This window comes from Chiloscyllium punctatum, chromosome 7 (assembly GCF_047496795.1).
Source record: "Chiloscyllium punctatum isolate Juve2018m chromosome 7, sChiPun1.3, whole genome shotgun sequence".
Classification (NCBI taxonomy): Eukaryota; Metazoa; Chordata; class Chondrichthyes; order Orectolobiformes; family Hemiscylliidae; genus Chiloscyllium; species Chiloscyllium punctatum.
In genome coordinates, this window is record NC_092745.1 from 50,477,806 (window position 1) to 50,493,516 (window position 15,711).

A 15,711-nucleotide genomic window follows, 5' to 3' on the forward strand; every position below is an offset into this window, starting at 1 on the left:
AAGAATAGCGGGAAGTTCTGCCCTGTCCGCTGACCCTTCAACCATCATTGCTAGACTAGATTAAAATTAGATTAAATTCCCTACAGTGTGGAAACAGGCCCTTCGGCCCAAGAAGTCCACACTGACCTTCCGAGGAGCAGCCCACCCAAACCCTTTTCCCTCTGACTAATGCACATAAAGCTATAGGCAATTTAGCATGGCCAATTCACCTAACCTGCACATCTTTGGACTATGGGAAGAAACCCTCGCAGACACAGGGAGAATGTGCAAACTCCACACAGACAGTCGCCTGAGGTTGGAATTGAACCTGGGACCCTGGAGCTGTGAGGCAGCAGTGCTAACCACTGAGCCACCATGCTGTTAAATCTGGACTTTTTTCACATAACTGTTCATGGGTGTTAGTTGTCCATAGATTGGCTGCTGTTTTTTTCCTGCAATAAGGCAGTGACAAGACTCGATAAATAACTCATTTACTGGAAGGCACTATGGCAGGTCCTGAGGTGGTGTATGATGCCATGTAAGTCATTCCATAGGCTATCGCTCGGGCAGCAGCAGCACTTTGCGCAGAGTGTTGACATTGAGCTATTGTACAAAGTGGGCTGCACCATGTTTTAAATGCCTGATGTGGAGGCTTTACAGCAGACCCCTCCCTGAAAAGTACTCCATTTTGGATAACATTGAGTTTACGGTGGGGAGGAGTAAGAGGAGGGGAGAGGGCAAAGATCAGTGCATTGTCTGAGTTGCCGTGGAACTGATCTGTGAGAGGTAAATAATGGAGCCAGCATGTCCACTGGGGAATGCTGTCAAGCAAAGTCTTGCTGAAATAATAAGGAAAAAAGATTTTGGAATTAATACAGGAACCTTTCACAACCCCAACATGCCTTGCTAATTCATTGCCTTTGAAACATTGTTGCTGTAATGTAGGATACACGAGCCAATTTGTATATTGTGAGGTTTCATATGAATAGGAGTACAATAGCAATTAGATTTTTTTTGTTACTAAATGACATTGAGGGATGCAGTTTGGCTGGGATGGTATGGAGAGGTACGCTCAAGATTAGTGTGATGCTGGAAAGACACAGCAGGTCAGGCAGCATCCGAGGAGCAGGAAAATCGACATTTCGGGCAAAAGCCCTTCATCAGGCCTGCTGTACTTTTCCAGCACCACTCTGAACTTGACTGTAATTTCCAGCATCTGCAGTACCCATTTTCGCCTGGAGAGGTACCCCACACATCTTCAGAATCCACATTGCAGTCTTGTAGGAACTGAGGTTGCCATAAGGACACAGAGGAAATTCCCATGAACAGCAGTCTGGGAACGACCAGCTAATATTGGTGGATTGGGACTTGGGGAGTTGGTGGGGTGTGTGTGAGTGGTGACTGGTGAGCAATCCACACGGACCCATTCCCCTACATTTACCTCTTCACCTAACACTACAGGCAATTTAGCATGGCTAATTCACCTAACCTGCACATTTTTGGACTGTGGGAGGAAACCGCAGACACAGGGCAAATGTGCAAACTCCACACAGACAATTGTCTGAGGCGGGAATTGAACCCAGGTCTCTGTGAGGCAGCAGTGCTAACCACTGTGCCACAATGTAGATCGGAACAGTGAGTGAGGGTTTTACAAATAATGCATTTCTCAGTCTCTTTTAAAACATGTAGCAATATAGGGAGAGGGGGCAAACACAACTGAAACAGGAACCTGGCGTTCCCTTCCCAGTACAATTTCTGGTACGTTCACTGGCTGAGTCCGAAACAGTTAACATTTTGCTGCATGGAATATGCACCGGAGAGTGTATGGCTCCTGCACAATAGGAAGATGTTCCAAACTGTTGCATGAGAACAATAGGGTTTTTCTGGTTGACTGAACAGGGGCAACTGGTGCGATCGGAGAGTTAAGTGACAAGCAGATGGGATGTTCTCTCGGTGAATGGATGATTAATGCCGTGGTGCCGAGCAATGGCACAGTGCAAGGAGCAATGGGACAGTGCGCCACATTTGGGTAAATGGAACTTGCCAGGGAGAATTTCATCAGAGCTGGAGGGACAGATGTGGGAAGAAGCTAAAGTCAAGTGTAAGCCTGTCCCTGGCCGCAGCCTCCCTTTCCGCTGTCTCCTGCGACAGACGCCGGAGATAATTGGATGGTGCTGATGACATTATCAAAGTGCCAGGCTTTCTTCAGAGCTAGTGGAGGGGAAAATTATTTGTGATCAAGTAGGAGGCCTCCATCTGCTCGTGGTTAATCTACATGCCTGTGTGTGTTTGTGTGTGTGTGTGTGTCTTTAAGAGGGGCTAAACAGAACAGTAAATATCAGGCAGCAAGGTCACAGAACTAATGGCAGGGGCATGTTGGGCACTGCCTCTTTCAAACCTCAAAGACCACCCAGTTACTTTCCCTCCCTTTGTTTCTGGTCTCTTAGGTCTTCCTTTCTTGTGCTTTTCTCTGCAATTTTTTTCTCATCCCACTCACATTTTTCTCTGTTACTGTTCTTTTCTCATCTTTCTATCGCTTTTCCTCTCCTTTTTTAACTCTGTTGTCTGCCAATTACAACTTTTGTTTCTTCGCTTCACTTTTCCTTCTTTCTGCTGCTTTTTGTTTCCCCTTTGTAGTTCCCTCACCAACATTGGACTCTCCACCTGCCAGTGTTTCTTTACAAATAGACTCCTTTTTGAGCACTTCAGCTTCCTTCTCTTCCTCTCGGGGACCCGTGGAGGTAATTTTGACTTTCATAACATAAAAGCAGCTAATCAGATCAGTTGCCCTTTGTAAATCTCTTCCTGTTCATGTTTCCACTGAAAGTTGGGAAAGATGTACAACGGGTGACTTGACCATTTTGCCCCGTATCCTTTTGTCAGTAATATTATGCTGTATGTCTTTCTGGGTTTCTTAGTGTGTATCTGAGCACTGCTGGCAAGTTCAGTATTTAATGTCCTGATATAGTTGTCCTGAAAAGCTGTGATATAACTGAGTAACTTCCTGAACCATATCAGAAAGCTGTTCAGTGTTAACAGCATGGGTCTCAAATCTTTGTCCTAATTTTCAGTTGTAGATTTTGTTGGTAAAGCTAGTAATTATTCGACTTCCCCGGTTGCCTTCTTAAATTCACTCATTTTGGAACGAGTTTGGAAGATAAAAGAGAAAATGCTAGAAAATCTCAGCAGGTCTGGCAGCATCTGTAAGGAGAGAAAAGAGCTGACGTTTCGAGTCTAACTGACCCTTTGTCAAAGCTTACTGGAAGATAAAAGGTTGTATTTCATAACCACAGGTCATTTCAGTTCATTATACCAATAAAGTACTTTGAAAACATTTAATGTAGGAAACAAGGTAATTAATTTGTGCAGCTGAAAATGTGTTGCTGGAAAAGTGCAGCAGGTCAGGCAGCATCCAAGGAGCAGGAGAATTGACGTTTCGAGCATGAGCCCTTCTTCAGGAATCTTCAGGATTCCTGAAGAAAGGCTCATGCCAGAAATGTCAATTCTCCTGCTCCTTGGATGCTGCCTGACCTGCTGCGCTTTTCCAGCAACACATGTTCAGCTCTGATCTTCAGCATCTGCAGTCCTCACTTTCTCCAACTAATTTGTGCAACCAACTCCACAGACAGCAACCTGATAACCTTTTTTTTGTGATGTTGATTGAGGATCATGGAGGGTATAGAACATAGAACATAGATAATTTCATTGTTGTTCCTCACAAGGTATTGATGATAATTGGTAGTTAATTAAAGAGAATAGCAAAGGGACAGGCCACAACTTTGATTTATAAAGTACCTTTAATATTGGAGGTGAACTCAAGGTATACAGTAGAGATATTATTATGTCACTGAATGAAAGACATTAGGAGTGGCAATCAATAGCTTGGTGGGATGGATGGCTTGCAAGGAGAGCCATAGAGTAATTTGACTATTATTGAAAAGGATTATGTGTAGCTGAAGCCATGCTTTCACCAGCAAAGTTCAAGGGTCATAGAGGAAGAAGAGGGAAATGAAGAGTTAGATGTGTAAATGTCATTAGAGCTAGGATGAGGAGGAATTTCTTCAGCCAGGGAGTGGTTACCCTGTTAAACACATTGCCGCAGAGGCCAAACCATTGAATGTATTTAAGACAGGGATAGATAGATTAGTTTAGATTCCCTACAGTGTGGAAACAGGCCCTTTAGCCCAACATGTCCACACCGACCCGCCAAAGAGTAATCCACCCAGACTCATTTCCCCTCTGACTCATGCACCTAACAAGGTGGGCAATTTAGAATGACCAGTTCACCTGACCTGTACATCTTTGGGCTGTGGGAGGAAACTGGAGCACCAGGCGGCAACCCACGCAGACTTGGGGAGAATGTGCAAACTCCACACAGACAGTTGCCCAAGGCTGGAATCAAACCAAGGTCCCTGGCGCTGTGAGGCAGTAGTGCTAACCACTGAGCCACTATGCTGCCCCAGAGGTTCCTGATTAGTAAGGGGATCAAGGGTTAAGGAGTAAAAGCAAGCGAATGAGGTTGAAAAACATGATCAAATGGTAGAGCAGACTTGATGGGCTATATGGCCTAACTTAGCCCTGTCACTTATAGTCTTATGGGCAGGTGATGGTTTGGTCAGCTGACGGACAGGCGGCATGCAGTTGAGGAATTGAGAGCTTGAAAGCAAAGTTTTAAGGGTGCTGGGCAATGTAGAAGCTGAAGAGCTAGAGGCAGTCACAGAGATAGTGTGATCCTGGCAACTCTCTGGTGAAATGTTTTTACTGCTAAAAGGGTTTGAGGTGAAACGATGAATATTCTTTGTGCTGAAACTGGCTGTTTCTCAATCTGCAGGGAAATGCCAATACGCGCTTTCTACAAGTATTACTTGAGTCAGTTGCCAGGGGTGATACGCGTCGCTCCGAGTCTGCCTACTGTAGAGCCCATGAACATGACCACTGCACCACCATGGAGAGACTTTGACAGGTAAGATGCCATGAATAGTTGAGTCACAGAGTTTTTAACAACATGGGAAAAGGCCTTTCAGCCCATTATATCTGCACTAGACATTAAGCATCTCTCTATTCTGATCCCATTTTCCAGCATTGTTGCCTTGTATGCCATGCCATTTCAAGTGCTCATCTAAATACTTCTCAAATGTCTTGAGGATACCTGCCTCCATTATCCTTTTTTAGCAGTGAATTCCAGATATCCACCAGTCTCTAGGTGAAAAAGATTTTCCTCAAATTCTCTCTCAATCTCCTGCTCCTCACCCTAAGACTGTGCCCCTTGGTCATGGCCACCTCTAGCAAGAGGGAATAAATCTCTGTATCTACCCTGTCTATGTCTCTCAGAACTTTGTATTCCTCATTCAGATCCTCCCTCAACCTTTTCCACTCAAAAGGAAAACTACTCCAGCTTATCTATTCTTCCTTCATAACTGAATCGCGCCAGCATCCTGGTGAATCTCCTCTGCCCTCTGTCTTGTGCTATCACATTCCCATGGTGGGCACTGATGGGATAAATATGATGGGGAAGAGCAATAGGCCTCACCATGCAACTGCACCACATCCCCCAACCTCCCCGAGCCCCTTTGGTCCTATCCAACCAGCATTGTTGAATTGAATAAGCACTTAGGTCTTATTTGCTGATGACCTTCTCAGAGACAAAAAAACTGCAGATGCTGGAATCCTGAAGAAAGGTTACACCCGAAACGTCGACTTCTCCACCTCCTGATGCTGCCTGGCTTACTGTGTTCTTCCAGCCTCCTGCTTGGCTACCTTGGACGATCTTCATAGAGGAAGAAGAGGGAAATGAAGAGTTAGATGTGTAAATATCATTAGAGCCAGGATGAGGAGGAATTTCTTCAGCCAGGGAGTGGTTACCTTGTTAAACACATTGGGTTAGAAGTTTGAGCTTGCTAGTGAAGGTAAGTTTCAATGGCTAGTGTATATTACCACTTGGTGAAGCAAGGGGAAGCTCATTGTTCCCCCTCTTCCCTAACCTCCCATTTACCAGAACTGGACAATGGGCTGATCTATTGCTTAGGCGAAAGTGAGGACTGCAAATGCTGGAGATTAGCGTCAAGAGCGTGGTGCTGGAAAAGCACAGCAGGTCAGGCAGCATCTGAGGAGCAGCAGAATCGACATTTCGGGCAAAAGCTCTCCATCAGGCTTAGTCTACTCATGATTATAATGTATCAATAATTTTATGAAATGCCAAACAGATTCTGGTTTTGCAATACAAACAGAAATGAATAATGCACTTCTGTTATATAAAAATGACTTTAGATTACTGAGTTGATGACTTGTCTAGCTAACTTCATGGAGGGAGAGTTTCAGATACACTCGATTAACTGTATCATTCCCACTCGCTGTCAGAATGCAACTTTACTTCTCTCTCTATGAAGGTGTAACTGTATTCTCTCTTGGTGTAACTGTCTCTTGTCTCAATCTCACTATTTCTGTTAATGTGTGACTGTATTCTCTCTCTCTCTCTCTCTCTCTCTCTCTCTCTCTCTGTCTCTCTCTCTCTCTCTCTCTCTATCTGACTCTGTTAAGGTGTAACTCCATTCCCACATTGCTATCTAACTGTATCACTGAATGTTTGCATGTGTTGCTGCCCGCAGTTCCAAGATATACATGGCTGACCTGGAGTCATCACTTTACTACTCTCTCAAAGTGGAGGTGGGAACACATCAGGTGCTATCTGGAAAGAACCTCACTGCCCTGAAACACTTCATCAGTGTGCTCACAAAGGTTAGTTGCACAGTGAGTTTGGACATGTAATACTGAAATTTGAACTGTGTTGAATTTAACTGGAGTTTGTAAGCCATGGATAAGAAGGTCTCTCAGGCTGAAAGGTGTTGGTTTAAAGGACACCTTTATAAGTTATCTTTAGCATTAATCTTTTTAAAGTACTTTTACATGATTTCCCTCATTCTAATTTCATAAAAGGTACTGTGGTGGATCTATTCCATGTTTTATCTCAAACTGTGATGTTCCATATGGGGATGAATTTGAAACTATTTTCATTTCAGTGGGATTTCATAATTCAGTGATACCTTGTAAAGGATTTGTTTCCAGCAGGGAATGAGTGCCTTACTGTGTCACTGCCTGCAGTGTCTGTTTGTTTCTCACTGTATGAGCTTCTAGTTTACTCAGCAAGGTGAGGGTCACTGTATAAGTGTGGGATTTTCCATTAATTCTGTTGAGGCTACTGGCTGTCTAACAGTAATGAGTTTTACAGAACCAAAGAGCTAATATTGCTGAGTACCGACTGACTGCTGTGTGACTTTCAGCTCAATAACATTCTTGGTCCTGAGTAAATCTTTCTCAAATTTTGAGGCAAGATAATGATGACACTATTTATATTGGATATTTAAATTGTACCAATATCATTTCGTTGTCACATCACATTTTCCTGTGTGTTACATTTAGATGTTGCACTTTTTGATTCAATTAAATTTAATCTTCTCAATAAAATCAATAATGAGAGTTGAGCAAATGCACAAGTTGAGAGTGAGTAAGTTGGCAACAAATCAAAAGTGAGGTGTTACGTCCTGCTGGGAACTGGGACTACATTAATTTAGGATATCTCCTCATGGTCGACATGGACGAGTCGGACGGAAGGGTCTGTTTCCATGCTGTATAGTTCAATGACTAACTCAAATCTAGAAATGAAGCCAAAATGAATTTGCTCAAATTTTAAGGATGGGAGTTTCCTTGCCTAGCTCCTCCATCTGCTGACAGTGAATTCTAAACAGGATTTTTAATAGAATGGGATCATTAGCAAAGTTACAACTTTAATGCTAACGTTATTACTGAACAGTACCTTGAATATTACCCTTTGTATCTCTGATTTAAGGCCATATATAGGAACAGGGGAAGGTCATTCGATCCTGTAAGCTTACTCCACCATTCACTGGGATCGTGGCTGGTCCAACACTGCTCATGTACACCTTCAAAGTTTGCGAAGTGCAAAATCAAGTGTCATTTTGCTACAATTGCCATTTCTGTAAAAAATATTTTTGGTTTCTCTCAAATTATTTGAAAGCAAGCTGACCATAGATTCCTTGAAAATTTAACATCCCAGAAGCCACCATCACCATCCTTGGATATGTCCTGTCCCACCAGCAGGACAGACCCAGCAGAGTGGCGGCACAGTGGTATACAGTCAGGAGGGAGTGGCCTCGGAGTCCTCAACATTGACTCCGGACTCCATGAAGTTGCATGGCTCCAGATTAAACATGGGCAAGGAAACCTCTTTCTGCTGACGAATTGGTACCCCTGCATGTTGAGCAAAATTTGGGGCAAGCACTTAAGGGTGGCAAGGGCACAAAACATACTCTAGGTGGGTAGGGTGGGGGAGGGGAGTTTGAACGTCCACCACCAAGAGTGGCTCAGCAGCAATATTACTGACCGAGCTGGTGGGGTCCTAAAGGATATAGCTGCTAAACTGGATCTGTTTAGGGAACCAGCAAGAGGAACCTGACCTCATCCTCACCAGTCTGCCGGCTGCAGGTGCATCTGTCCAAGCCGGTATCACTAAGAGTGACCTCTGCACAGTCCTTGTGGAGACAAAGTCCCACCTTCACATTGAGAATAACCTCCATAGTGCTGTGTGGCACTGTTACTGTACAAAATGGGACAGCCAACTCAAGACTGGGCATCCATGAGGCGCTGAGGTCCATCAACAGCAGCAGAACTGAACTTCAGCACAATCTGCAACCCCCATGGTCCAGCATATCCCCCATTTAACCGTTGCCATCAAGCCAGATATTCAACCCTGGTTCAATGGACAGTGCAGGAGGGCATGCCAGGAGCAGAACCAGAACCTGAAAATGAGGTATCAACCTGGTGCTGCGACCAAACAGGACTACTCACATGCCAAACAGCACAAGAGCAAGTGATAGAGCTAAGAGATCCCACAATCTATGGAAGCAAGCTCTACACTCCTGCCAAATCCAGTGGATAATTAACAACTTGCTGGAGGAGGACGCTCCACAAATATTCCCATTCTCAATGATGGAAGAGCCCCGCACATCAGTACAAAAGATAAGGCTGAAACATTCGCAGCAATCTTCAGCCAGAAGTGCCGAGTGGCTGATCCTCCGGTGGTCCCCAGCATCACAGATACCAGTTTTCAGCCAATTTGATTCACTCCACATGATAACAAGAAACAGCCAGAGGCACTGGACACTGCAAAGGCTATGGGCCCTGACAAAACACTCCAGCAATAATACTGAAGACTTGTGCTCCAGACCTTGCCGTTCCCCTAGCTAAGCTATTCCAGTACAGTTACAACCACTGGTGTGTATTCAACACTGTGTGGAAAATTGCCCAGGTGTATCCTGTAAACAAAAAGCAGGACAAATCTAACTCAGCCAATTACCATCCCTCAGTCTACTCTCAATTGTCAGTAAAGTAATGGAAGGTGTCATCAACAGTACTCTCAAACAGCACCTGCTCAGCAATAATCTGCTGAGTGACGCCCAGTTTGGGTTCCACCAGGACCACTCAGCTCCTGACCTCATTACAGCCTTGGTTCAAACATGGTTCAAAGAGCTGAATTCCAGAGGGGAGGTGGGAGTGACAGCCCTTGACATGAAGGCTGCATTTGATTGACTGTGGAATCCAGGAGCCCTAGCAAAATTGAAATCGATGGGTATCAGGGGGGCAATCTCCACTAGTTTGAGCCCTACTTGGCACAAAGGGAAGATGGTTGTTGTTGATGTTGGAGGTCTGTCATCTCAGCAGAACTTCCTCAGCATAGTGTGCTAGGTCCCACCATCTTCAACTGCTTTCATCATTGACCTGCCCTCTGTCATAAGGTCAGAAGTGGGGATGTTCATTGCTGACTGCACAATGCAGCACCATTCATGATTGCTCAGATACTGAAGCAGTCCATGTTCAGATGGAACAACATCTGGACAATACCTTGACAGAGTGGCTACAAGAGCAGGTCAGAGGCTTTGGATACTGCAGTGATTAGATTAGATTACCTACAGTATGGAAATAGGCCCTTCGGCCCAACAAGTCCACACCAACCCTCCAAAGTGTAACCCACCCAGACCCATTTCCCTCTGACTAATGCAATGGGCAATTTAACATGGCCAATCCACCTGACCTGCACATCTTTGGACTATGGGAGGAAACCAGAGCACCGGAGGAAACCCACGCAGACACTGGGAGAATGTGCAAAATCCACACAGTCATCCGAGGCTGGAATCAAACCTGAGTCCCTCGTGCTGTGAGGCTGCAGTGTTAACTACTGAGCAACCGTACCGCCCAAGTGAATATTTCACTTCCTGACTCCCCAGAGTTGGGCCACTATATACAAGGCACAAGTCAGGAATGTCATGGAATACTTCCCACTTGCGTGGATGTAACGCCAACAACATTAAAAAAGCTTGACACCATCCAGGACGAAGCAGCCCACTTGATTGGCACCACACGCACAAGCATCCACTCCCTACACAACCGATGCTCAGTTGCAGCAGTTGTGTGCTATCTACAATTGTAGAAATTCACCAAAGATCTTTAGACAGCACCTTCCAAACCTACAACCACTTCCCTCTAGAAGGACGAGGGCAGCAGATATTTGGGAATGCCACCACGTGTAATCTCCCTTTCAAACCATCTGACTGTTCTGTCACTGTCACTGGGACAAAATCCCAGAATTCCCTCCTTAATGACAGCATCATAGAGAGTCTCAGAGATGTACAGCACGGAATCAGACCCTTTGGTCCAACTCACCTATGCTCCTCTGCAGCCCAATAGTAGCAAAGCTCCACCAAGCAGTTCTATACCGTCCAAGGCAGCAGCAGTAATTGATTCTTGAGAACTAAGCTGTGAGATGATGACCATCTGAGACTCTGATTTATTTTTTCCTTATCTAACCCACCTCCACCCAACCTTATGGCTGTCTCCAGAAAATCCCACAGCACAGAAGAAGACCAATCAGCATTCCAACTTAACACCAAATTGTATGCAAGCTTCAGTTGATCAACTCCAGTGAAGAAAGTTAGCCTTGCTGTGAGGTAGTATTGGACTTGCACCAAAAAATGCATCGGTAGTATAACTCCAGACACTCCATGTCTCTGGAACCCAGCCTTAGTTTTGAGTTGGTGAGAGATGACAGTTCCTCAAAGCTTCAAGCTGCTGACACTGATCCCCATTCATGGTTGAAATTCAGTGGCAGCAGTGTAAGGGTAGCTAATAGCCAGCAGCTCTAGGTGACAGAGTTCAGCTTCGACACTGACCCCCACGTGTGACCCTTGCAGAGCAGCAGCTCTCTGTCCTGGCAGGAGGCTGTTGGGTCACCAGCATGTATCCCCCCATCCCCCATCCACACCTCCAGCTGCTTTGTCAAGTTGAGCTGTTTATCAAGACTTGAATGCCTGGCCGCTTTAACGACTGGTAAGTGGTCACAGAATTGACGCCTTGACCTTTTCAGTCCCACTGTCTGCAGGGGTCATTAGACGCATACAAAGGGACATGAGCCAATGGGTGTTGCATCTGCTTTCAAAGTGAAGAGGAGAAAAGAGGGATCTGGCTCTTCAGGCGGGGTCAGTCTGATTCCTTTAATAAGTCATTCCAGTCTACTAGGGGAACTCTTCAAAATGACAAGCTATACTGGAGGAATTGGTGCAATTTTTCACAGTTAATGTGTTTAATATTTTGGTTTGTGTTATCACAATAAATTTGTTGGAATAACAAAGAAAACGTAGAGAAACTACCAAGAGCAAGCCTATTTTAAACTGAAAATATCTCAAAAATGGGTTCAATGAAATACATCACCACACTCAGCTCTCGCACCTTATCCCTGACGAGCAGTCTTCCCTTCTATGTAGTCTAGCCTTGCCAGCAATAACTTGCATTTGTATACCACCCTTTTGGCATTGCAAAATCTCTGAGGTGCACTATTTAATTTGGCTCCAAGTCTGTTCTCCCCAGCTACCCACTACAGTTTGTTCTTGACATGTGCTCTGTCAGTGAAGAGGGCTGTGAGCTGATAGCACCGCAGCTATGGCAGAGGCTGCAAACGAGTGAAGTGGGGGAGGATATCCATATTTACTGACTCAGCTGGCATGCAATTACCAAATCTCCTGTTGCTCTGCCGTTCCTTCCTGATGTGCAACTTGGCCATCCACAGTGATGGGGAGCATTTGACATTTAACTGGTTATGGTATCAGCAGAGGAGTGCATTAGCGCGAGAGACTTTCGCCAACTAGAACTGAACATTGCAATGATTTCTGACACCATGTAGGTTGATCAACCTTCGCATACTACACTATAATAGACAATAGACAATAGGTGGAGGAGTAGGCCATTCTGCCCTTCGAGCCTGCACCACCATTCAATATAATCATGGCTGATCATCCTTAATCAGTATCCTGTTCCTGCCTTATCTCTATAACCCTTGATTCCACTATCCTTGAGAGCTCTATCCAACTCTTTCTTAAATGAATCCAGAGACTGGGCCTCCACTGCCCTCTGGGGCAGAGCATTCCACACAGCCACCACTCTCTGGGTGAAGAAGTTTCTCCTCATCTCTGTCCTAAATGGTCTACCCCGTATTTTTAAGTTGTGTCCTCTGGTTCGGCACTCACCCATTAGCGGAAACATGTTTCCTGCCTCCAGTGTGTCCAATCCTTTCATAATCTCATATGTCTCAATCAGATCCCCTCTCAGTCTTCTAAACTCAAGGGTATACAAGCCCAGTCACTCCAGTCTTTCAGCGTAAGGTAGTCCCGCCATTCCAGGAACTGACCTCGTGAACCTACGCTGCACTCCCTCAATAGCCAGAATGTCTTTCCTCAAATTTGGAGACCAGAACTGCACACAGTACTCCAGGTGTGGTCTGACCAGGGCCCGGTACAGCTGCAGAAGAACCTCTTTGCTTCGATACTCAATCCCTCTTGTTATGAAGGCCAGCATGCTATTAGCCTTCTTCACTACCTGCTGTACCTGCATGCTTACCTTCATTGACTGGTGTACAAGAACACCCAGATCTCTTTGTACTGCCCCTCTACCTAAATTGACTCAATTTAGGTAGTAATCTGTCTTCCTGTTCTTGCCACCAAAGTGGATAACCATACATTTATCCACATTAAACTGCATCTGCCATGCTTCTGACCACTCACCTAACCTGTCCAGGTCACCCTGTAATCTCCTAACATCCTCCTCACATTTCACCCTGCCACCCAGCTTAGTAACATCAGCAAATTTGCTAATGTTATTACTAAAACCATCTTCTATATCATTAATATATATTGTAAAAAGCTGCAGTCCCAGCACTGATCCCTGCGTTACCCCACTGGTCACTGCCTGCCATTCCGAAATGGAGCTGTTTATCACTACTCTTTGTTTTCTGTCAGCCAACGAACTTTCAATCCAAGTTAGTACTTTGCCCCCAGTATCATGCGCCCTAATTTTGCTCACTAACCTCCTATGCGGGAGTTTATCATAAGCTTTCTGAAAGTCCAGGTACACTACATCTACTGTATCTCCCTCGTCCATCTTCAGAGTTACATCCTCAAAAAATTCCAGAAGATTCGTCAAGCATGATTTCCCCTTCATAAATCCATGCTGACTCTGACCTATCCTGTTACCACTATCCAGATGTGTCGTAATTTCATCCTTTATAATAGACTCCAGCATCTTTCCCACCATTGAGGTCAGACTAACTGGTCTATAATTTCCTGCTTTCTCTCTCCCACCTTTCTGAAAAAGTGGTACAACATTAGCCACCCTCCAGTCTGCAGGAACTGATCCCGAATCTATTGAACTCTGGAAAATAATCACCAACGCATCCACGATTTCTCGAGCCACCTCCTTCAATACCCTGGGATGTAGACCATCAGGCCCTGGGGACTTATCAACCTTCAGACCTAACGGTCTCTCCAACGCCAGTTCCGGGAAATATGAATTCCCTTCACTTCAGGTCCTTCAGACACTGTTACCTCAGGGAGATTGCTTGTGTCTTCCCCAGTGAACACAGATCTGAAGTACCAATTCAATTCTTCTGCCATTTCTTTGTTCCCCATAATATATTCCCCTGTTTCTGTCTTCAAGGGCCCAATTTTAGTCTTAACCATTTTTTTGCCTTTCACATACCTAAAAAAGCTTTTACTATCCTCCTTTATATTTTTGGCCAGTTTACCTTCGTACCTCATTTTTCCTCTGCGTATTTCCTTCTTAGTAATCCTCTGTTGTTCTTTAAAAGCTTCCCAGTCCTCTGTTTTCCCACTTATCTTTGCTATGTTATACTTGTTCTCTTTTAACTTTATATGTTTCTTAACTTCCCTCATCAGCCAAGGCCACCCATGCCTCCTCCTAGGATCTTTCTTCCTTTTTGGAATGAACTGATCCTGCATCTTCTGCATTATACACAGAAATATCCGTCATTGTTCCTCCACTGTCATCCCGTTAAGGTATTGCACCATTGAACTTTGGCCAGCTCCTCCCTCATAGCTCCATAGTTCCCTTTATTCAACAGAAATATTGTCACTTCCGATTGTACCCTCTCCCTCTCAAATTGCAGATTGAAGCTTATTGTATTATGGTCACTACTTCCCAATGGCTCCTTCACTTCGAGGTCCCTGATCAATTCTGGTTCGTTGCACAATACCAAATCCAGAATTGCCTTCTCCCTGGTAGGCTCCAGCACCAGCTGTTCTAAGAATCCATCTCGGAGGCACTCCACAAAGTCTCTTCCTTGAGGTCCAATATCATCCTGATTCTCCCAGTCTACCTGTGTGTTGAAATCCCCCATAACAACTGTAGTAACATTTTTGCGACAGGCCAATTTCAGCTCCTGATTCAACTTACATCCGATATCCAGACTACAGTTTGTGGGCCTGTAGATAACTCCCAAGAGGGTCTTTTTACCCTTAGAATTTCTCAGCTCTATCCACACTGACTCTACATCCCCTGATTCTAGGTCCCCCCATGCAAGGGACTGAATATAATCCCTTACCAACATGGCCACCCCACCCCCTCTGCCCGTCAGTCTGTCCTTACGATAGCACGTGTAGCCTTGAATATTCATTTCCTAGGCCCTGTCCACTTGAAGCCACGTCTCAGTTATCCCCACAATATCGTATCTGCCAATTTCCAAAAGAGCCTCAGCTCATCCATCTTATTTCTAATGTTTCGTGCATTCATATATAGTATTTTTAATTTATTACTGCCCTCACCCTTCCCATCAACTCCGATTTCACACAACCTTACAGCATGATCCATTTTTGAGTTTTCTGCTTCATTGACACCGTTGTCTTTCTTGACTTCCCTTGTTCTAATTTTCCCTTAAACATCCAGTTTGTCCCCTCCCCCCCGCTACTTAGTTTAAACGTAGCTGTGTTGCAGTAGCAAACCTGCCTGCCAGAATGCTGGTCCCCAACCTATTAAGTTGCAAACAGTCTCTCTTGTAGAATTTATGTTTACCACAAAACACACCCCAGTGATCCAAGAATTTAAATCCTTGCTTCCTGCACCAGTTCCCCAGCCACATGTTCAAGTCCATTATCTCCCTGTTTCTGGCCTCACCAGCTTGAGGAAGTGGAGATAACCACCCTGGACGTCCTGCTTTTCAGCCTTCTTCCTAGTTCTCCGAAGTCCCGCTGTGGTATGTTCTTCCTCTTCTTCCTGACATCATTTGTGCCGACATGTACCACTACCTCTGGCTCTTCACCTTTGCCCTTGAGGATTTCCTGCACTCTGTCTGTGATGTCTTTAACCCTGGCACCAGGA

General features: G+C 44.9%; 1 protein-coding gene across 2 annotated transcripts in view; it reads left to right on the forward strand.

The window, feature by feature from the left end:
- The window catches only part of qsox1 (quiescin Q6 sulfhydryl oxidase 1), a 115,537-nt gene that overhangs the window by 72,944 nt on the left and 26,882 nt on the right, over positions 1-15,711 (forward strand). For both annotated transcript variants that reach the window (XM_072573517.1, XM_072573518.1), the window contains exons 7-8: positions 4,811-4,942; positions 6,585-6,714. In XM_072573517.1, coding sequence (XP_072429618.1) covers positions 4,811-4,942; positions 6,585-6,714 — 262 coding nt within the window. The remainder of the gene's footprint in view (positions 1-4,810; positions 4,943-6,584; positions 6,715-15,711) is intronic.